Source organism: Castanea sativa, chromosome 2 (genome assembly GCF_040712315.1).
Source record: "Castanea sativa cultivar Marrone di Chiusa Pesio chromosome 2, ASM4071231v1".
In the NCBI taxonomy this organism is placed as follows: domain Eukaryota; kingdom Viridiplantae; phylum Streptophyta; class Magnoliopsida; order Fagales; family Fagaceae; genus Castanea; species Castanea sativa.
The window spans coordinates 5,998,006-6,021,271 of record NC_134014.1 but is presented as its reverse complement, the minus strand read 5'-3'; the positions used below and the strand labels follow the sequence as shown (position 1 = coordinate 6,021,271).

General features: G+C 37.3%; 2 protein-coding genes and 1 long non-coding RNA gene across 3 annotated transcripts; 2 read left to right on the top strand and 1 right to left on the bottom strand.

The window, feature by feature from the left end:
• Positions 1-4,391: 4,391 nt before the first annotated feature.
• LOC142624006 (endo-1,3;1,4-beta-D-glucanase-like) lies at positions 4,392-7,822 on the bottom strand. The gene is made up of 7 exons (XM_075797500.1): positions 7,560-7,822; positions 7,031-7,052; positions 5,717-5,846; positions 5,378-5,468; positions 5,159-5,248; positions 4,975-5,075; positions 4,392-4,630 (listed from the first exon to the last, which is right to left on the bottom strand). The coding sequence occupies exons 1-7, from the start codon at positions 7,705-7,707 to the stop codon at positions 4,490-4,492; spliced, it is 723 nt and encodes a 240-aa protein (XP_075653615.1). The 5' UTR covers positions 7,708-7,822; the 3' UTR covers positions 4,392-4,489.
• Positions 7,823-16,607: 8,785 nt separating this feature from the next.
• On the top strand, positions 16,608-17,279 carry LOC142624799 (uncharacterized). Its single transcript, XM_075798549.1, has one exon. It carries the CDS (start codon positions 16,608-16,610, stop codon positions 17,277-17,279), a length of 672 nt encoding a protein of 223 aa, XP_075654664.1.
• Positions 17,280-17,446: 167 nt separating this feature from the next.
• On the top strand, positions 17,447-18,059 carry LOC142626267 (uncharacterized). The gene is made up of 2 exons (XR_012842484.1): positions 17,447-17,596; positions 17,678-18,059. It is a non-coding gene; the product is annotated as an uncharacterized LOC142626267 (long non-coding RNA).
• Positions 18,060-23,266: the final 5,207 nt, after the last annotated feature.

Genomic DNA, 23,266 nt, shown 5'->3' with positions numbered 1-23,266 from the left:
TCATCAACCTCTAATATGTTGTGTCTGCGTTCTTGAGGCCGAACGACATTACTTTGTAGCAAAAAAGGCCTTGGCTGGTGACGAATGAAGTCTTCTTCTAATCAACTTCATCCAGTCTGATCTGGTTGTAGCCTAAAAAAGCATCCATGAAGCTTAGTAACTGGTGTCGGGCTATAGAGTCTACTAAGACGTCAACTTGTGGGAGGGGGTAGCTATCCTTGGGGCACGCCTTGTTCAAGTACGTGAAGTTAGGGTAGTATACTTCTCTAATGAAGTCTGCATCTTGCAGCTTACGAACTTATACTGCTATAGATTGGTCTCGTTCCTAGGCGAACACTCGCTTCTTCTGACGAATAGGGGGAAAAGTGGGTGACACATTCAACCTGTGCACCATGACTGAAGGGTTGATCCCGAGGCATGTCTTTGTGGTGCCAGGTAAAGAAGTCTTGGTTTTCTTTTAGAAACATCGTGAGTGCTTGACGAATTGGCAAACTGGCGAGAGTGCTGATCCTAGTCGTTTGTTCAGGCCTGGAGTTGTCGAGGGGTATCTCTTCCAATCCCTCAATGGGTTCTACAACTGTCCGTTGCTCTTCTATGCTCATGGTTTGTAAATGGCCGTCCATCTCCAACATTGCTATGTAATACTCGTGTGCCACCACTTGATCCCCGCGTACTTCTCCAACTTCGTAATCGGTGGGGAACTTAATCATCAGGTGGTAAGTTGAAGTCATGGCCTTCCATGAGTTAAGGGTAGGTTATCCTAGGATGGCATTATAGGCAAACAAGCAGTCGACCACAAGGAATGTTACATCCTTTGTGATCTGCTGTGGGTAATCACCACCTATTACGAGCAATGTGACTGCACCGAGGGGATAAACTCTTGTTCCTCCAAACCCAAAGAGCGGGGCATTGGTCGGAACTAGCCGTTCTCTTTTAATCCTCATTTACTGGAATGCCGGGTAGTAGAGGATGTTAGCAAAGCTTTCGTTGTCGACCAAGACCCGGTGTGTGTTGTAGTCCCCTATTCGTATGCTAACGACGAGTGTATTGTCACGCGTGGAGATGTCGAGTGTCTTCCTCTGAGAATCCAACAATAGGGTTGTTGACCCGCGCCATCTTTGGGACGAAGCCCGTCAACTGGACATTTTGAACCATCCTTAGGTAGGTCCTGCGGGACTTTTTTGATGAGCCAGAAGCTATAGATCCTCCCATAATATCCTTATGTCTCCTAGAGGCGGCCTAGGATGCTCGTTCTCCCTTTGAGCAGACTGTTCTTGTGGCGCAGACATCCTTTCTTTACTAACGAACCTCTGCAACTTTCCTTGTTTGATAAGAGCCTCTATTTGTTGCTTCAAGTCGTAACAGTCAGATGTGTCATGACCGTGATCTCGATGAAAGTGACAGTACTTGTCTCTGGATCTCTTATTGGGGTCTCCCTTCAGCTTGCCAGGAAATGTTAGGGATCCTTCGTCCTTGATCTGCATTAGGACTTGGTTGATCGGGGCGATCAATGGGGTGAAGCTTGTGAACCTTCCAGTGTGGTGTTTGGAGCGCCTATCCTCCCGTCGGTCTCTAGTCCTTGTTGTCTTTCACCCCCTGTCCTACCGTGCTTCATCCTGTCTTTCCTTCTTCTTAGGCTTTTCTTCTCGAGCCAGCATCGCGTCTTTTGCGTTCATGTACTTAGTTGTCCTATAGAGTACATCTGATATAGTCTTTGGGTTGTTTTTGTATAAGGAAAATAGAAACTGACCCTTCTGTAACCCATTTGTGAATGCAACCACGAGTATCTTGTTGTCAGCTTCATTAATCGAGAGGGCCTCTTTGTTAAAGCGGGTAATGTAAGACTTTAGCGTTTCTTCCTCTCGTTGCTTGATGTTCATTAGGCAGGCGGTGGACTTTCTATACCTGTGTCCCTCGATAAAGTGAGAGGCAATCTGGGCGCTCAACTCCTTGAAGGTACTAATGGAATTGGGCGTTAACCTGCTAAACTAAACCCTTGTGGGTCCCTTCAGCGTAGTTGGGAAGGCCCTGCACATGATCTCGTCGGCCACTCCTTGCAGGTGCATTAGGGTCTTGAAAGACCCCAAGTGATCTAAAGGGTCCTTAGATCCGTCGTAGGCCTCTACTTGTGGCATGCAAAACTTTAGTGGAAGGGGGAACGACGTGACAGATGCGATGAATGGTGAGTTAGTTCAATGGACCAACTCATCGAGGTCGATAGACACTCATCATCTGAGGGCGTTCATCATGAAGTCCATCCGTTCCTTCATCTTCTGCATCTCCGCGACCATGTGTGGTGGAGTTGTATTTGCGGTGGATGGACGGATTGTGTCCTGTTGCTCTTGTCTTGTTGGGGCGTTACTACCTTCTAGCCTTTCTTGGTCTCTTCTCTTAGTGTTGGTACCTTCTTGGTCCTTCTCTTGAGTATTAAGTCCTGCGTTCTTTTGGCGCAGTTGCTCTTCCAGGTCAAGGTTTTGCTTGGTAATGCGTTCCACGGCCGTGGTGAGAGTCTGAACCTATCTCTCGAGGGTGGTGGTATGTGGCTCGTCTCCTTGATTATTGTTGGTGGTCGCCATCGAGCGAGTAAGTACCATGCAACTCTTTGTCTAGGAGGCGATAGTATGGCTAACAAGTTGTTGATTTCCCACAGACTGCGCCAACTGATGACGCCGAAAATCGTCAGTAAGTCACATGGTCCTCACGTGCTCAAGACAACACCTGCACAACGTAGAAAAAGAAGACCTCAAGAGAGTACCGGTGTGGTACCGGCTAAATACCCTCCGAAAGTTAAGTAAGAACTTTCACAACTTTAGAGTACCAGAGTTGGGGAGAATAATGCGTATCTTGGTTTGTGAGGGTTTGGGGGTTTTATAGTAGCGTAGAGTTGTCATTTGTTTCTTAGCGGAGAGGGTCTTTCCTTGTAGGAAAGATCCTCATTAATACGCGTATATTGCGGGATCCTTTCCTTGTAGGGATTTCCATGATTAGGGTTAATTGTGGGGCATAAAATATTTCCTTGTATAGATATTCGTGGAGGTCAAGCAAGGCCATGCTGGACTTGTCATGCTCTTTATCTTGTCGGCTTCTCTACTTCCGTTGTCTTAGATAGATGCTGTCGGCTTATGAACTCGTTGTGCTGCTTCTTACGAACAGGAAGCTTACGGGCCACAATAAACTCGTCAGCTTCTTTGTATGCAACAAGTTTATTTCCTTTTGAGAATATCCTTATTAGTAGTAATTGTATTTTTCCAAGTTTTAGAATTTACGACCCATGTTTGGGATCAACATCATTTCATGTTTTGAATCCTGTTCCTATATTCGACAACTAACCAAATGTATTAGAAATGCTGGCCTTAGCAATTGAAAAATGTTGAGAGGCTGTGTTTGTGTTTCTATGAATTAAATAGCAATGAATGACTATATTTTTGGCTCTTTTCGGGAGGAGAAGTTGCCCTTTTCTTTCTATATATCAGATAAGGAACTTGCTGTGCCTCTTGGTACTTATTTAAAGAAAAACAAAGGTTAGTCAAACGAGACTAACGGTAGAAGTGTCACGCTTTAGCTGCTGAAATTGGATTTTCGTAATTGCTCTTGTTTTTTGAATGAGGCATTTAAAGGCTGAAGTTGTCCTATTCTTTCCATATTTTTATTTTGTTTTGATAATTGATTTTGGATTTATTATATCATATGGAAAGGTCTATGCTGTTGATAGTATTGAAGTTGTGGATGGGTTACATAAATTAGGGGCAAATACATGATTGAAATGTCAAACAGCATGGTCATTCTGCAGCTTCTACCATCTGAAACTATTGACTCTAATGTAAAGATGAAAGTATATGTTGAATGATATGCACTGGAATGGAGAACTGAAGAATCAGGATTAAGGTTTAGGAACAGGATGTTCAATTTTTAGGTTGAGATATTCCCCTCCCCCCTTGTCTTCTTTTGTTTTGGAGTTGTAGATACACTGGAAAAATGTAGTGCTGAAAAGCATCACTTTTCTCTTCTGAATCTAGCAATTACTACATGAAAGCATGACCATTGTAGTCCGGATTGTCTCCACCAGGATTGTTTGTCTACTTGTATTGACTTCACTGCTTAGGATGGCTTAGTATCACCACCAAGCTATAGAGAAAGTCAACACATTATTATTACTATTCTTAAATTGAATATCCCAAAAGTTTGCTGGAGCCATGCTTAACACCATCGAAATCATTCAAGTTATTGGCTAGGATAATAGGAATGGGATTTGCATGAAAGATTGACAGATATTTTGAACATGTGCCAATGCCATGTCTAATGGATTTTAGGGTTTAGGGCTTTTAGGAACACATCAACAAGGAAAGCTAGAATCCTGTAATTAATACAATCCCATAAAAAAAACCCCAATCAAAATAAAAATCAAACTTATTCAAAACTCAAATAAAGCACAAAATCTAGTTCAAATCGGCACAATATCTGGTTTTTGCACCAGTGTACAAACCAATTTTCACTTAACATACTTGGTAAACCAATTTAACATGTCCGAATGAGACTCTTCGGCACTTTTTACAGCTGACTCATCGTCAGCCTTGTACTTTACCGTCCATCCATGACCCACACCAGGGAATATTTTCACAAAGCTATCGATCTGAAAGATATAAATAATAGGAGGTTAAAAAAAAGGCCACATAAGTTTTAACACGCAAAGCAGAAACTGAAAATCACTTCATTTTTGTTATGGACAAAAGAAATAGCTTTTTCATAAAAATAACTAGAAATTTTACTCTACTTGCACTAATACTGGAAGAGATTATGCTCTCTCATCTTGAAAGACATGAAATTCAAGCATTTACCCGGGCTTCATTAAATGTTGGAAATCTTCTATGATGGAAAATTACTTTAAAATGTTTATGATTGGAACAAAATTTTTACAGTTATTAAACTAAAAATTGTGATGAGAGAATTTAAGGATGACCTTTCTTTTGCACTCACCTCAGATTTTGCTGACAACTTCTCTCCAAACAGTTTCAGTTGTTCTGATGGGAAAATATGGTCATTCTCTGCTCCCAGTATAGCAATAGGAACTTTCACATCTGAAACAATGAACTTTAACATCTGAGACAACATGCAATCTGTAACAAATATTTAGCATGAGCATGAAAAATGGGATACTTACCATTGATTTGATCTTCTGTGATCGGACCAGGATGCAAAATGACTGCAGCGTGAAGGTCAGTAGAACTTGCTAATTTCACTAACACCATCCCTGAAAAATATGCAAGCAAGCTAGATCTGTTAGCAGATAGAGCACTTACGTTTACCATGCAAAAACCATTTTCAAAGCTTTCAAGCATTAAGTTTCTTGTCAAAGTTGAATTGAAAGCAAACCACTTACCTCCCCAGCAAAAACCTGCTGCTCCAATGGCTGAAACCCCTTTACTTTTTAGAGCTGCAATCACAGCTTTGGCATCCTCATATCCTTTATCCTAGAAGAAAAATTTGTTCAAATAAGCTCTTAAGTGTCCAGGAACAGGAAGTTTTAAGTCATACAAAACAAATGATAAGTCATTCTATTTCAACTTAGGTCCCAAACAAAACATGCACAAACATGTAATAGTATGTCAATTTGGACATCAAAGGCAAATTAAAATGGCCCCCTGCTTGTTTTCTTGATTCTTGCACAATTTTTCATATGCCAATCCCAAAGATTGTAACTGAAAAGCAAGATACTAACCGTGTTGTGAACTTTTAACCATGGGTTTATATCGAAGTTAGGGCCCTCAGGATCAATAACCGGATCACCGTAGAAAAAATCAGGAACTACCACCAAGAATCCAGCTCCTGCAATTTTGTCCGCAAGTTTCCTTCACAGGGAGACAATGCATAATATTAATATTATATAATTGGGAATAACTGAGAATTAAATGCATGAATGTCTACTACTATCTAGAACAAGAATTGATTTAACTGGTGAATAAGATGAGTGACTAGGAACAAAAACAGATCTAAGACATGGATGATGGCAGTTAGGTTCAATTCAAGAGCTTAGTAGAAGATCAAATATGATAAATCAAGGTATGTGAAAAAAATTTGCTTCCACCAATTCAAACCACCGAGGACTGGATATCATTTCATTTGGCACATTAACATGTGAAGGAATACCAGGTGGTATGAGAAAAATCAAATACATGGGGAGGGAAAAAGAATATAAAAAAGAAGAAAAGAACATATCCTATGCTAAGTATAGTGTTGCAGACTTGTGACATGAACATCTTATGCTGATGCTATGTATAATCAATATTTAGAAACAAGTTCAGTTTACAAGCCCTTAAATTTAATAAAGGGAAGCTACCAAAAAAAACCTTGTGATATTTGCCTCTAAAACACAGAGATGCCTCAGCTCGGAAATGTTACACATAACCCCTTGTAGTTGTGTAGAATTTATGTGGTGATCTATACCAGTGTACGAAATTTCCATTTTTGCGAAGTCTCTGAGAGGTGATTGGTAAGTAGCCTTACCCCAAAATTCAATGGTTGTGTTATACAGGCAAATTACATGGATACTTGCCACTTTCATTTTTCTTATCCTTCCAAGAAATTATAGTCTGAAAGTTAAAAAACTCATTTTTATTCACTTTCCTTGAAATCATTATTCTCGTAATATTCATCAGCCACATTCTCCACTCAAGCTTAGATCCTTTTTATGCTTAGCAATAAGCTAGTACAGATCTTTTGCTGACTCATAGCATTATTGGCTTTAAATTTTTAATTAAAAAAAAAACAGGCTTTGTGTTGACATGCTAAGTTAGCTGGTCCTTTCAATATCTATCTTATGTTTCTCTTCTTTTATGTCTTAATTCTCAATGCTACTATTGAATTTTGTCAAAAATCCCTATCCTCTTAATTTGAATGATAATTCTCTTTGAAGAACACAGGCAAGCACCCAAATATGTAATCAATTGCCTCAATACAGCTCAATTGAACTCTTTAAGCGATATAGCAGGTTACAATACTTGATCCGGTAAAAGAAAGAAGTCAATAATAGTACCTTAAATTCGGTGCTTCATACCCTGCAAAGAAAAACAACACAAGAGGATGCAGAAATTAAATTGTAGCTCCAAGGAACATAATCAAATTTATTACAAGGTGTACAAGAACGATATAAACAGACCCAGATGGTAAAAGATTTCTGATTGTTTGTTAGCAATTAGAATCGTTTAGCAAGGATGCACCCAAAAACTTATCAAACCCACCTCTCTCTCTCTCTCTCTCTCTCTCCAAAAAGGGTATCTCTTTAAGTGCCTAACTATATCAGTATTTCCCCATATATGTATACTATGTAGTCTTCCGTTCAACAAACACCGGTTATTTTCATGGAGGAATCTCTTGGGGTCTCCATTTCAAATATTGTCTATTTCATCCATTTCATAGTCCACCTTTCTTTTTATGATCACTGGACTCACTTCTAAACATTTTGAATTAGAGTCTAGAGATTCAAGAATATTCCAGCATATACATATATAAATTAAATGGTATGTAAATATACATATAGAGGGAGAAAGAGGATAAATTGGTACCACAAGCATCAGCAATGAAAATGAGGGCAAGCTTAGAATCTGGAGAGCCAGTGATGTAAGTTTGAAGGCCTCCAAACTCTTGGACGGTCCCTGCTCCACAGGTTGAGCTCAGGGTTGGTCGGTTCTGAAAGCACTGAGAGCTTAACATCTTATAATTGTGATCAGTGCAGTTTCAAAGTGGAGGTGAGGCTGCGGTCTTATACACGCAGAATAGACACTGAATAATAATATAATAATTGAGTTTGAGATTTGGGAAACGTCAGCAATTACGTAACACGACAGGACCAACTATCATTGGTAATGTCTCTCACAAATTAATTTTACTATGCCGACTGTATCATGTTTTTCCTAGAGCCGCCCTACTTTTTTGTCCAAAGAGTTTGTCCATTTAGTATGATACGGACAATGTCGGAAAGTTACGTGGAAAATAGTTTTGGAAAATGCTCTATTGTATTATTATTATCTTTTTCCTAGAGCCGTCCTAATTCTGTGTCCAAAGAGTTTATCCATTTAGGGTCGATTTAGATATTATTTATTTTGCTGAAAAATAAAAACACTATAGCAAATAAGTAAAAAATGTGTATGGATTATTTTTGGGTCTGAGTACTGTAGCTCAGCTAAAAATGCGTTTTTACTCTTTTTTTTTTTCCCCTCTTTCTCTTTTATTAACTCCTCACCCACCCTAGCTAACACCTGTGTCTAGAGAGTTCCATGCCCACCAGAGAAAGGAAGAGAGGAAGCAACGCTGGCGAAAAGCCCAAAATGTAAATCCACGAGGAAGACAACCCAACTCGATGCCGGCAAAGAGCCGAGGAAGACAACCCAGTCCGACGTCAACGGAGATCAGGTTCCCTCGGTGGTGGTGGATGGCTTGATCGACGATGGGTTTGATGGGTTTGATTTGCGTTTGCTGGGTAAATCCGTTTGATCGGTTGCTAGGTTTGATCAGTTCTGTTTGCTGGGTTTGATCGTTTGATGGGTTTGATTTTTTTTTTTCCACATGGGTTTGATTCATATGGTTTTGGTTTCACTATTTTGATCTTCTATTTTGATGGGTTTGCTGGGTTTTTTCTGGGAAGAACATGAAGAACACGAAGAACACGAAGAACACGCATGCGTTTGAACATCTTGGTAGTGCTGTTGATTGGTGTGGTGTTGGTGGTGGTGCATGCCTCAGTGAGAAAGACTGATGATTTGTTCTTGGATGAAGAAGCTTCTAGGTTGATTGAAACAGTACACGCGTTGAAGGAAAAATACGCTCTACGTTTCAGTTCCCAAACTTGGCGTTTTTCTTCGTTACTGTTTGCGTGGGTCCCACCTTAATCCAAATGCAAACGCTGAAACGCCCATTGAAAACGCAATCCAAACGCCACCTTAGTATGACACGGAGAATGTCATAAAGTTTCATGCAAAATAGTTTTGGAGAATGTTGTATATGTATTATAGTATAATTGTTATAAAATTTTATTGGTAATAAGTTCATCATAAAAAATAACAATTATAAATTATACACACATATCCATTATAATTATTCAATTGAAGTAATGAGAAATAATAATTAAAAAAAAATTGGAGGTATATTATAGAATAAAAATTTATATATAATTTGTGTTTCTCTTTCTCCTTAATTTTAAAACAAAATGCACATCCCAAACACCTACATTCAATGACTTAATTTACAAAATCCACAAATCCACAACGTCCAACTTTAACATTAAAATTGTAATTGTCGTCGTTACTCAATATAAAATGTAAGCTCTCATTCTTTGGTTGTGGTCAACTCATATGGGTTAGGACTAGATGAAACAACAATGTTAGAGATAGGTAGGTGTTGTCAAAAGATTGAAAGTAAATGACATCTTTTTAGATTTATGTATTTTACATGGGATGACACGAAGGGCTATAGATAAGTATATATAAAGGGGTAGAAGTGCAAGAGGTGAAAATGGTGAATCTAAATGTAAAAAAATTTGTGTGTATGTGTGAGGGATGAAAAGTCTTGAAACATCGAATCAAATGAAACAAAAAGTCAATATTTATTTTGTTCTTATCTCTGATGTAACACTTGAGAATATTTCAATTCTCTTTGCATAGAATGCATCATTTTGCATAATCTCGTGCTTTCTCACATGAGATCTCTGCTTTTATATATATATATATATATATATATATATATATATATATATATATATATATATATATATATATATATATATATTGATTGAAGATTGATTTAAAATTGTTTAATAATATAGAAATAAACTTCAATATTAAATTTTGGATAAAATACAAATAATAATAATAACAATAATAGTTATAGATTCCTTATTATACACTTATCATACATACAATACTACATGATTGAAATCGTCTTTTTAATTGTTTTAGGTGAAAAAAAAGTGAAATTGTGTTTTTATATGGGGTGTGTAATAAGATTTTCTGAATTAATAAAAAAATATCTTTGAGATTTAGTGTGTGTTTGACAAAAATTATTTTTGCTAACTTATTTTACTATTCAGCTTATTTTTACTATTATTCATGAGTTTCACTGGACTTTTTGATACTATTCATGTGTTTTACTGTAAAAAAAATCATATTAAATTTCAATTAGATTCTTAATTTTGGGTTATGTGATCCATCCATTTTGAATTTTTATACTATGAATATGTTTGGATAGTGCGTCCGCGTCCACCGTCTGGGCTCCTTTTTTTTTTTTTTTTCTTTTTTTTTTCAGCGTGTCTGTCACTGTTCATTGGTCATGAACAGTGATTTTAGGCTAATGAACAGTACTTTTTACACATTTAAAAATTATTTTGCTACAGTATTTTTAGTTTTCAATTTTCAGCAATAAGTTCTATCCAAACACACTCTATATGAATTATGAGTGTAAAAATCCAAAAATCTAAATCTAATTAAATTGTTTAATTCGATTTTCTTGAGCCAAAACACACTTTTCCCATAGGAGTTGCAATTGCAAAATGCCACAGGCGCGTTTGTAATATTACCGCTAGAAGGTTCACTAATTTCCGAGTTACCCACTATTTTTCCTTAAAAATCCAATTTTAACCCAAAAGGCAGATTACTACACAGTGCAGCACCAAATCAAAGATCTCACGAATCTACAATAGTTTTTTCTGTTCCTCTCTGCTACTGCTGGGTCCTTTCCTTTGCGCTTCTTCTTCTTCTGCTTAGTTTTTTCGGCTCCTCTGTGCTGCTGCTGGGTCCTTTCTTCTATATATCTGATCTCAGAAAACTTTTTGAATTCGGTAGAGTTTTTTGTTAAAGGAAGATATGGAGTAGAGAGAGACCTGTGTGTGTGGCTTTGTGTGGAGGAAAGTAAAAAAAAAAAAAAAAAAAAGGAAAATAAGAAGATTAGGAAGAAGTGAACGAGTGGATGAGAAAAAAGAGAAAGAAAAAAAAAGAAAAAAAAAAAAGAAGAGGTTTTGGGTTTGGATAAAGCAAAGTAGAAGAAAATATAGGAAGTAAGAATGCAAATTATTTCACTAACTTCTTTTTTAGAACTATGATGTTGCGGGGTAAGTGGAGAAGAAAAAATAGTGCATACATTAGTAAGTGAAAAGCGACCCCACAATCTGCCGCATCAAAAACATGATAAAAAAGTTGTGAAATAATTTGTAATCTTAGAACAACTCATTTAAAAGACAAGTGTTAATAAAATTTTATTTTGTAGAGATAAATTCTACCAAAATTATTGGGTTTCAACTTTTAACACAATAATTTTGTATTCATTATGGAAAAGAGAAATATTATTTTCATAACATTTTAACAATACTTTCACAACAAATTCTAAATGACAAGTTGTTATTGGTTGTTATTGATGAGCAAAAAAATAATTTAAGTGATAGGTTCAAGTTAAAACCAATAATAGCTTACCGCATAGAATTTGTTGTAAAAGTGAAGTAAAAATATTGTGAACATAGCACTTCTTGAAAAGAGAAATGCCAAAGCGAAATACTTTTTTACAAAATCTTTTATTAAGAGTCATTTATTATTAACATGAACTTGTTATTATTATTATTATTATCTATATAATAATTAATAGTCGAAACGCATTCAATTAAAACTAACGAGGAAACATTTAGAACTTAAAAAAACTCTCCCTGCCGTGGAGCTCTCCCTCTCGTGTGAAATGAGTATCTCCCTCCCTTGGCCTAGGTCTAAGGGTAACGCTTTTTCCTTCTATTTTTTATGTTTTTTGACATTATGGCTGATGACGTTGCTGCTAGTTTGGGTAATATGAAGTTGACATCTGATGAAGAGGAGGTGATTCCTATATCTGATGAAGGCAGATTGGAGGCTTAGGAGAGTTGTAGCTTGAGTCTTATTGGGAAGTTTTTAACATGTAAACCGTTTAATAAAAGAGCGGCAAAGTATACGTTGCGAAGGGCATGGGGATTGGAAAATAGGTTACAGATCACTGAGGTAGGTCCGAATCTGTTTCAATTTAAGTTTCACTCAGAGTTTGATATGGCTCGGATTTTACAAGATGGACCGTGGTCGTTCGATAATCAGTTGTTGTTGCTTCAAAGGTGGCAGAAAGGGATGACTATGGGGAACATAAAAATAGAGCATGCTTCTCTTTGGATTCAAATTTAGGGTGCACCGTTTGATATGATTTCTCCTCAAGTCGCGAAGGAAGCTGGTAGTCGCCTTGGTATTGTTGAGGAAGTAGAATGGAAGCGATGGCAAGATGATCCTAATTTTTCTATGCGTGTCAAAGTTGCACTACCGATTGGGAAGCCATTGCGGGGAGGAAGTTTTATAGCTGGGTTAGATGGTATTCGTACTTAGGTGTTGTTTAAGTATGAACATTTGCCTCTATTTTGTTATTATTGTGGTATGTTAGGTCATGATGTAAAGCATTGTGCATCACACTTTGCTATCATCCAGAACAGAGGGGAGATTGATTATCAATATGGAGAATATTTACGTGCCATGGGAGGGCGCCCAAGATCCTTCTCATCAAGAAATACTGGTGACGGTGAGGGGACTTCAAGGGAGCAAGGGTTCGGTGAGTCTTCTTGCAACAGTCCGAGGGAGATGGCAGTACCAGCGGCGGACGTAGGGAACACAAACCCTAGCAGGCCGATTGAGATAGAGTCCGAGAATTTAGGTGCTGCACCTATTATTCAGGAAGCTGATAAAGTGGAAAAAGAAAGCCAAGATTACGTGCTGCATGAAATATCTAGTGGAGTAGTACCAGATTCGGCCTTGAAGGATAACATGGTAGAGCAGCCAGCTGGATTGGGATTAATTGAGGTGGCAACGGGCGAGCTTGTTGATAAGGTTAGTGGGTCGGTGTGCAACAAATTGAATTATGAAGAGGGTCAGGCCGTGGCTAACATTCAAAAGCCCAAATCCACATGGACAAGGATTAATCGCATGGATTTTGGGCTTGGAGGGTTGTCTAAGGCTTTAATGCTACCAATCCGTGGGAAAAGAAACATTGATTTACAATTGGAGGAAAGGCAAAGTGAGGTGCCTGGAAGCAAGGATAGTAGACGTGTGAAGGTAGGGAGTAAGGATGATCTTGATAATTTTATATCGGCGGGGGTGGACAGCCACCCTTGTCGGGAGCAATGAGGATCCTAAGTTGGAACTGTCAAGGGCTTGGGAACCCTTGGACAGGCCAGAGCCTTCGCAAACTCGTGAGGGAACAAGCTCCCACTGTGTGTTTTCTTGTGGAGACGCGTTTAGATATAGAGGGCTATAATACTCTATATGGTAATTCACGCTTCCAGAATAAAATCATTGTTAAGCATCCAGATGGTGGTGGAGGGTTGGCCTTTTTATGGAAGGATGACATAAAGCTAGAGGTAGTCAACTATACTACAAATCATGTTTTAGCTAGGTAACGGAGGAAGATGGCTTTGTGTGGTTTATGACAAGTTTTTATGGGTGGCCGGAGACACAACAAAAATTCAAGTCATGGAAGTTGTTGGAACATTTGAAGACTTATGTGGAGGGTCCTTGGTTATGTTTTGGAGATTTTAATGCTATTCTCCATTCCTCGGAAAAACTAAGCACCAAGCAGCCCTATACTGCTCAGATAAATGCTTTTAGGGAAGCATTGGAAAGTTGTCAGTTGGAGGATCTAGGTTACAAAGGCTACCTGTTTACTTGGACTAACAAGAGACCCGGTGATGCAAATACCAAGTTGAGACTTGATGGAGCTGTGGCAACAAAGGGGCGGATAGATAATTTTCCAATTAGTACTGTGATGCACCTTCTTCCTCATGCTTCAGACCATATTCCTATTACTATCCAAGTTCAAAAGTTTAGAAAGAAAGATAGACAAGCTAATCGGGGTTTTAAGTTTGAGGAGAGCTGGCTTTTATGGGATGAATGTGAGACACAGATACAGCAAGCTTGGAGCTTGTCCGGCATTGGGGAGAAGGGTTTAGCAACTGTTCATGCGAAAATAAGGGCTTGTGGGGATGATTTGAAGGCATGGGGAGACACAAGGACTAAACCTGAGGAGCAGGAGATTAAAGTCCTTCAAAATCAGCTTGATAAAATCAATAAAGCTGATACTACCGAGGAAAGTAAGGAGGAATATTTGGTGGTTAGTAAAAAATTGGATGATCTTTTGCTGAAGCAGGAGATTTACTGGGCACAACGTTCTAGGGTTGCATGGTTGAAACATGGAGATAGAAACACTAAATTTTTCCATTCAAAAGCATCACAAAGGCGCCGAAGGAATCATATTAAGGGTGTTATGAATTTACAAGAGCAATGGGTGGAAGAGATGGAAGATGTAGCAAGGGTAGCAGTTGATTATTTTGACAATCTTTTCTGTGCAGGTTCATGCAATCAAATGGAGGAATGCCTAAGCACTGTTTCGGCCAAAGTTAGTCTAGCCATGCATGATCTGTTGGTTAAGAATTTTACTGCTGATGAAATCAAGGAAGCTGTATTTCAGATGGGACCAATAAAGGCACCTGAGCCTGATGGTATGAATGCCTTATTTTATCAAAAATTCTAGCATATAGTGGGTAATGATGTTGTGATTGTTGTATTAGACTTTTTGAATAATGGAGTTATGCTACCTGAATTAAATCTTACCAATATTGTGCTCATCCCTAAAGTGAAGAATCCAGAGAAAATGTCTGAGTATCATCCAATTAGTCTTTGCAATGTTGTTTATAAGATCATTTCTAAAGTTCTTGCAAATAGGCTGAAATAAGTGCTCCCTGCTATTATTTCCCCCACCCAAAGTGCTTTTGTGCCAAGTAGACTTATCATAGATAATGTTATTGTGGCGTATGAGGCTCTGCATTCTATGCATGTTAGGAAGAAAGGCAAGATAGGTTCAATGGCTTTGAAGCTAGATGTCAGCAAAGATTATGATCATGTAGAATGGCTGTTTTTACAGGGAGTAATGCAGAAATTGGGTTTCCCAGAAAAGTGGATTGAAAGAGTGATGACCTATGTTACTACCACATCATTCTCTATTCTACTCAATGGGAAACCTTATAGGAATGTGATTCCATCTAGGGGTATCCGTTAAGGAGACCCTCTTTCCCCATACTTGTTTCTGTTGTGTGCAGAGGGTTTCACATCTTTATTGGCAAAAGTAGAGAATGATGGTAAAATCCATGGAGTTTCTATTTGCAGAGGGGCGCCAAAAGTGTCCAACTTACTGTTTGCAAATGACTTTCTTTTGTTCTGTAGGGCAACACAAAATGAAGTGGAAGTAATTTCTGAGGTGCTTCAGACCTATGCTAATGCTTTGGGACAATGCATCAATTTGGAGAAGTCCTCAGTCTTTTTTAGCAGTAACACTTCAGCTAGCCAGAAACAAGATATTCTAAGGGTCTTGAGAGTTCAAGAGGTAAACCGATTTGATTCATATTTGGGGCTGCCTACCTTAGTGGGGAGAACTAAATATCATACTTTCTCATACTTGAAGGATAGGATTTGGAAGAAATTGCAGGGTTGGAAAGGGAAGATGGTGTCTAGGGCTGGTAAGGAGATACTTATTAAAGCAGTTACTTAGTCCATTCCCACATATACCATGAGTGTGTTTCAACTCCCTTTAAAATTATGTGATGAACTAGATGCGATGTGTGCTAAATTTTGGTGGGGGCAAGTGGAGGATGACCGAAAAATTCATTGGCAAAGGTGGGAAAAGCTAACCAGATCAAAGAAGGATGGAGGAATGGGTTTTAGGGATTTAAGGGCATTTAATTTAGCTTTGTTAGCTAAACAAGGGTGGAGGTTGCTGAATGATGATAGCTCTTTAGTTTATCAATGCCTTAAAGCTAGATATTTTCCTAGAACTTAGTTATTTGATGCCAACAAATCCCCAAATTGTTCCTTTGTGTGGAAGAGTATTGTTGCTGCTTTGCCTGTCTTGAAGTCGGGCTGTTGTTGGAGAGTTGGGAATGGCCTCTTCATTCGGGTTTGAAGGGATAAATGGATACCGAATTACCCAACAAATGCGCCTTTGTTTCCGGTCAAAGATGAGGTTCGAGAGGTGACAGTGGCTGAATTAATTGATCAAGAATTGCATGAGTGGAGATCTGAATTTATTATGAACATATTTGAGCAAGTGGATGCGGAAGCCATTTGTAGAATCCAGCTTAGCCGAAGAGATGTGAAAGACACTATGACCTAGCTACATCATAAAAAGGGGTTGTTTACTGTCAAATCCGCATATAAGGTGGCGAGGGAAGTTTTACACGGAGGAGATAAAGCTGAGAGCTCAAGGGGCTGTGTGGGGAGAAGAGTGTGGAATGCATTATGGAAGCTTTGAATTCCAAATAAGATTAAAGTGTTTGGGTGGAGAGCTTGTAATGATATCTTGCCAACAAAACTAAATTTTTCAAAGCGAAAAATAATTGAGGATGCGATGTGTCCTATATGTATGAGATTTCTAGAGTCTATGATCCATGCTTTGTGGGAATGTGAGGCTGCCAAGGATGTGTGGGCTGGTAGTTTGAAAATTCTGCAAAAGGGGGTCTCGGGTTTGGCTGATATTCTTCATCTAATGGAGTATTGCTAGACCGAGTTGAGGTACATGCTATGGAGGAGGTATTGGTTCAAGCTTGGTTGATTTGGAATCGTAGAAACCGAGTTGTACACGGAGGGAAGTTCCATGATCCGGGACGGTTGATTATTCGAGCAAGAGAGCTGTTAGAGGAGTTTCGATTTGCCCAAGACCAGATGAAAACTGAGCCAGTGATGCAACAAGTTCCGGTTACCTGGCAGCCTCCTCCACAGTCGATATTCAAGCTTAATTTTGATGCAACAGTGTTTTCAGGCCTCAACAAATCTGGGTACGGTGCAATTATACACGATGAGAAATGTGAGGTTATGGCCGCCATGGCAGCTAAGGGTCCGAAAGTGTTTTGCAGTGAGGAAGCTGAACTACATGCTTGTAGAAAGGCGATTGAGTTTGCGGTGGATGTTGGCTTCTCTGAATTAGTTATTGAAGGAGATAATAGTTTGGCCATGACAGCTATTTCAACAACAAAGATTGACCATTCAATGCTTGGGAATGTGGTTGGGGATGTTCAACACTTGCTCAGAAATTTGCATTGGGTAAGGGATGATTGTATTAGGAGAGGGAGGAATCAGGTTGCTCATGTATTAGCTCAATTTGCTAGGAATATTTCTGAGTATATGTATTGGATGAAAGATGTGCCTCTATTAACTAGAGAAGTTCTGTACCAAAATGCTAATTTTTATGTTTAATTGAATGATATGCTTTCATTTCAAAAAAATAATAATAATAATTAATAGTCAAAACATAACTTTTTGTTTACTGTGTCTCGTTGTAGCCAGTGTACTTTTAAAAACAATGAATAATGGTGTCTTTTCGCGTATTAATTAAGTTCTGGTATCTATTCACCATTTCACGTAAGGTATAGATTAAAGCAAAATAACTGAAATTCAGAAGAAATCATCTGTAAGGCGTAGCCGTGTAGGGAGAGAGAAAAAGAGAATGAGAAATCTGAGGGTCCTACTACCGTTAAGCAAACGGGCACCAACATTCAGGCCCGGCATAACTGGTAAAGACATTTTAAATAGACCAAAATTTAGATTTGGTTGTTTTGGTTTGATTGATCCGATGGTTGGTGTCTATGATGAAGGTTGAACCGGCTCCACAAGAATCGTAGGCTGGCATAGGTGGTATATTTCTTTGAATAAATAGAAAAACCAAAGCTTCACTTCTTGCTTCTCCCTCTCTCTGAATATGTATAATAGTCTTCTCTGGAATAACCCAATTCCCAAAATCCAATTGTATTATTCTAATTCAATTTGGTTCTCTCACTCTGCCATTCCTTCTTCGACCCAATCAAAGCATGATTCGATTACCTTGATCTAACCCTTTTAATTTAGGTTTTGATTATTTTTACTCTTAGAAGCTTTACTATTTGTATGTCTCTCTACCAATAAACTAAATGTTGTATTAGACACTTGATTCTAGCACTTCAAATATATTTCCAATTTATATGATTCTCGATTTCTTTCATTTACTTGAATATCATATAGTTATTTCCTGCAAAAGAAGTTGGGTATATAATCTCTACAAAATCCCCTCTCTCAATAATTTGCTTTAATATTTTGTTGTTGACGTAACTAACAAAAAAAAATTTGTTACTTGCATGCAAATTGTTTGATAAAATACCCGACTGTTTTTTTTGTTTTTTTTTTTTCCAGAATTTGATTGACTCTGTACAATGTCCATTTTGCAAGTCTAATAAGTAGACATGTATTCTTCTTGCTATAGTATATACATGGTCTGACCAGAGTTAATAAATTAGCAAGAGGTTTAGTTCCTTCTTCATGTTCGTATCAATTTATTTTAGATTTTCTTTTGATTTATGTGTAATGATCTTCATATGGTAGAATTGTTTTCTTGGTTTTAATGTTATGTGAAATAAGGAGTGTGGGGCAAGAAAACAAAATTTGAATTGTTTATTTTGTGGTAAGGCTTGGAAGTTTGAGATTTGATTATTGATTGAGTAAAGTGATGGGGATACTGGACCTTTTATATTTGTGATTGGCATTTGGGAATGGATTGATAAATTGGATTTGTTATCATTATCATTTTGGTTTAGGATATTTTAAGTTCAAATATTGTTATTTATCAGATGCATCCAACACAGATATATATATGTGTGTGTGTGTGTGTGGCTGCAAATAATGTCCTCAACAGTTTCCAAGAAGCTTGCATAATCAAATTTGGGGGCTAACAAGAGTATATAAGCAGAGATACCTAGACTATTTTTCTGCTATTTTGAAGTTTTGAATTTCGTGTTCGGGAGTTGCTTCTTATGAGAGAGCATGGCATAGTGCCTCATGTGATTAGGTGGCATATTATTCCTTGGCAGCAAATGCATGGTCTTGCTATGCTGTCATGAGATTGTCTACACATTTGTATATTCAATTTATCAATAAAGTTTTATCTTTTATCCTTAAAAAAGAAAAAAGAAAAAAAATAGCGCATCTTAGGAGTAGAACAAATTAGTAAAGCAGGAAGAGTAAATTTATTAGTTTGAATATTTTAAAGTGTTACAAATGTTCTTTTTCTATTTATAGGGTCTTCAAAATTGTCGGCAGCCTGCAATATGGCTGTACATGCATAATTGTTTTGTTAATGACTACTTCACAGCTTTAAGTTTTACAAGTCATTGAAAACTTGTTTACATGGCCAAATCATCATATTCCCCAATTCATAGATATATAAACATTCCATAATGCTCAAAAGGTTTAGTATCAGAGCTCAAGCTTCAGTTGCATAGTTTTTATTCTACATTCCATCGACTTGTGAACTGAGCTTGTTTTAATGTCTTATTGATAATTTGACATTCTTTTTTTTTATATAATTTGAACTGAGTTTATCTTATATATAGTGGTTTTTGTATCTTCCTTTGTCATGAACGAATGAGCTTCCTTGCTCTAGGATTGAATTAAAAATAAATAAAAAACTGTGGACTTGGCATCAATTTAAAAAAAAAAAAATTATATATGATTAATTTTGCAATATCTTTTCTCAGTTTCTCTTATTGCAATAGTTGTCTTTGTGTTGTCTTTCTCAGTCAACTACTATAAAGTAGTTTTTAAGTGATCCAGTTACTTATACAGACAAGTGCGCAAGACAACATACTTTATATTGGTATCGGACTATAAATTCAATTATAGTTGAGCATTATATGGATTCAAATTATGCCCAAATCTGTTTATGAGCTTTTGGAATGATAGCAATAATGTTTTCATTGCCATATAGCAACCAAGGTATGGTCTTTATGTGTTATGTGGAGCACCCTACATTTGTAATCTAAGAACATAGGCGCTTTATATGATTATTAGTAATTGTTATTTAACCAACTATCCCGTGCATCGCACGGGTTAGCGACTAGTATATATATAAAACTGAAGCCTTTGACTTTTTATTGACCTCTCCAAACCTTGCCACATCATTATAGTTTTTTTAAACAAAATTATTTTAAATTTTGTTTAATTACATAACGCACATTTGACCAAGATTTGACCTTTTAGAGCCCTCACAATTTCCCACGTCAGCCATATTGAAAATAAAAACCTAAACTATTTCTCCCAAAAAGCAAAGCTTGATACTCTCCTCCCCAAAAACTCAAATGCTCCACCAATCTCCTTCTCCTTCATAATTTCTCTGCCACTAAATTGTTTCCCCCGTGGAAAACACAAGCACAAATCTGATTCACATCATAATAACTCTCCATGGATGTTTATGATTTTGCATTATCATGTGCAGATTTTTTTTCCCCTCTTAGGAGATGTGGGTGATTTTTTTTGGGTTGTTTCCGCTGTAGAGTTGTTGCCACCACCATGTTCCTCCTCCACCTTCTTCTTCTTCAACTCCCACAGACCATAAAAAATGCTTCTTTTTAATGTGTCTTTTGCCTTCTTTTACAATCTTACTTTTTAGTTTTGTGTGTAGTGATGACTGTGAGGTAATAATTAATGTCACTGACAAACCCAACGTGAGCTTCATTTCAAAATTCAAACTAAAAAAAAAAATTGTCTTATCTAGGGATGCGAAAAATATACGTTTGACTCCCAACCCACCTAATCCGCAGCCGACCCGCCTATCTTGTGCGGATCATTAAGTTAGGCGGTTTGAGTTGGGTGGGTTAGATGCCTATTGGGGGCATTTTTCGTCGCCCATATGATGTTAGGGGAGTCAAGACTGAGACTTGACTTTAAGCTTGGAACATGGCCCAAAGGTTATCAATGAAGTGTGAAAGGTCCATTTTGCTCAAGGTACGGGTTGCATCCAACAAATATTATAATAAGGTCCAAAAATGCCCCCTACAAAGATAAGTTAGCACAAAGGATGGCCCACTATAATGAGTGCTTAAATAATAGTCCAGCAGTAAATAAGAAAAATGTTCAGTGGTAGATGTTTGGAAAATTAACAAATGTATTTGCATAGTAAAAATATGCATTTCCTCCATAGTCGGTTAATATAAAAGTGGGCTCATTATAACAAGTATACAATAGGGAAAAATGGTCTAGCAGTGAATATGACAGACCTTCAGCGGTAGACATTAGATAGATTAATAAATGTGTGTACTTGATAAAAAATCATATGTTTTCCTTATTATTATTAAGAAAATATAAGGGAAAACTTCCATAGTATCCAAGACATTATGGCCTTCATTATAATAGTAATAAAAAATGATTAAAGGCTTTATAATTACAAGTAAAAAAAGAAAAAATAGGATGGAATGAAGGGAGAGAAAGATTCTAGCACAGTGCAGTAGATATTGAACTAAGATTCTTGGGACATATATATATATATATATATGTGTGTGTGTGTGTGTGCGCGCGCGCGTGCGTGTGTGTGTGTGTGTGTGGCATGAATGGGGTAGTATAGGTTGTTTTGAGTGAGTGGGTATGTAAGCTTATGATGGTATGATAGAGTTAATACTAAAACTAAGTCTTTAATGGGTAAAGGGTTGTTTATGACTGATTAGGAAGCATTTATGAGCTTAGGATATGCAAAAAAGGGAAAGGAATGTCTGAGACTAAGTGAGTGTGGGCTAAGGGGAATGATTTATGAGCTTGGGGAGAGTTAAACCACAAGCATAGTGACAAGAAAATCAGAAATTTCAAAGGGGTTGGTGTGTGTTTTATGGGCTGGTGTGCTTACCCTTTTATATTAGTGTTTAGGAAGGTATTAATTAACGAAAGTCCAAAAACGTAGGACTGATTAGGGGCAAAATAGCAGACTTAATTTTCCTAGGATTTGGCTGTAAATGGGATATTTGCTTTTAGGGCTACTTTACTTCTTTGGGTAATATGACACATGGTGAGTATTTAGGGTAATCTTGCATTAAATGTCAAAACTTTTGAAGCTAGGTTTAACCAATAGGATTAAGGTAGGTATCAAGGAGGAGTCCTAGTGCTGCAATTGAGATTTGGACCATAGGAAGTAGGATTCAACAACCCAAGCCAGGTGTCAAAATTTAAGTCTACTTCAGAGGGTTTTGCTGGAAATCCCTTTATGCCCTCCAAACCACATGTTCCCAAATTTTCCCTTTTAGGATTCATGGGCTTGATTCATAAATCAATTACATACATTTTTAGTAATAGAATAAACTATTTAGTTGAGAATTTCATGAGCTTTGAGGTCTTGGTTATGACTTCCTTAAGTTTTAATCAAAACTTGGAGAGGAAGGGTATTTATTGCCCATTAGCTTTTAGGTGTCAACCTAGCCTTTAGTGCTGTTCAGATCATGATTGGCAGTGGTAGAGAGGCTGCTGGGATAAGTGGCTAGCTCTTAATCTAGTTTGGGAGCTTAGTTGCTTCTTGAGGGGACCTCCAGCGGAAGACAGAACTGAATGGAGTTTTCCTGTTGGATTAGTTTCCACACATGGGCTATTTTGGCTGAGATTTCATGTTGTACTTGGCCATAAGGGCTAAGTACTTTGGTGGGCCTATGACTTGGTTGTTCTCTCCACTTGGGCCTATCCTTTTGCTTTCTCATTGTGAGCCCTACAAAATGGACAAAGCTACTATATATTGCTATGGATTTTTATTCCACGTGGACTTTAATTATTAGTAAAAATAAAATGTATTCATGAGCTTTAATAAACATTTATGATAGGTTTTGGGTATTAATTCTCATAGGCTTTAAATAATAATTTAAATAGTTTCTTATAGTTTTTGCCATGAATTATTTTGTAAATGATATTTTCTTTGGGGATTTTAAATAATGTCCTCCAATATTTTTTGAGAATAATACTTATCATGGGTTTTAAATAGAGGCAATATCCATGGGTTTCAAATAAAATATGTTAACAACCACTATAATAGAATAATGTGACATTCTCATGAGTTTTTCTATAGATAATCATAATGGGCTTGTAGGATAAATAATTATCATAAGTTTTGAAAATAAATATTATGAATGTTATGATATACAATAAATAGTGACCATGAGTTTATAATATGATATGAAAGAAATAAATTTCATGGGTCTAAGATAAATAATTATAACTTTCCATGGGCTTTTATAAAATGATTGCCATGAGTTTTAAGAATAGATAATTGCCATGGATTCCATGGGCTTGTAATATCATAGTAATGTTTAAAAAATTAAAACATTGTCCATCATTGGACTTTTAAGTGAAATGCTTATAATATAGTATTTTGTCAAATATTAATTGCCAGTGAAAAAACTGGGATT

What these genes read in the sequence shown, in the direction of transcription:
- LOC142624799 (XM_075798549.1), top strand. Translation starts at nt 16,608, where the DNA reads ATGGAGGAGGTATTGGTTCAAGCTTGGTTGATTTGGAATCGTAGAAAC.
- LOC142624006 (XM_075797500.1), bottom strand. Translation starts at nt 7,707, where the DNA reads ATGTTAAGCTCTCAGTGCTTTCAGAACCGACCAACCCTGAGCTCAACC. An exon ending in TATGAAGCACCGAATTTAAG is followed by an intron (nt 5,847 to 7,030) that starts GTACTATTATTG and finishes CTCCCTGTGAAG; the next exon opens with GAAACTTGCGGACAAAATTG. An exon ending in AGCAGGTTTTTGCTGGGGAG is followed by an intron (nt 5,249 to 5,377) that starts GTAAGTGGTTTG and finishes CATATTTTTCAG; the next exon opens with GGATGGTGTTAGTGAAATTA.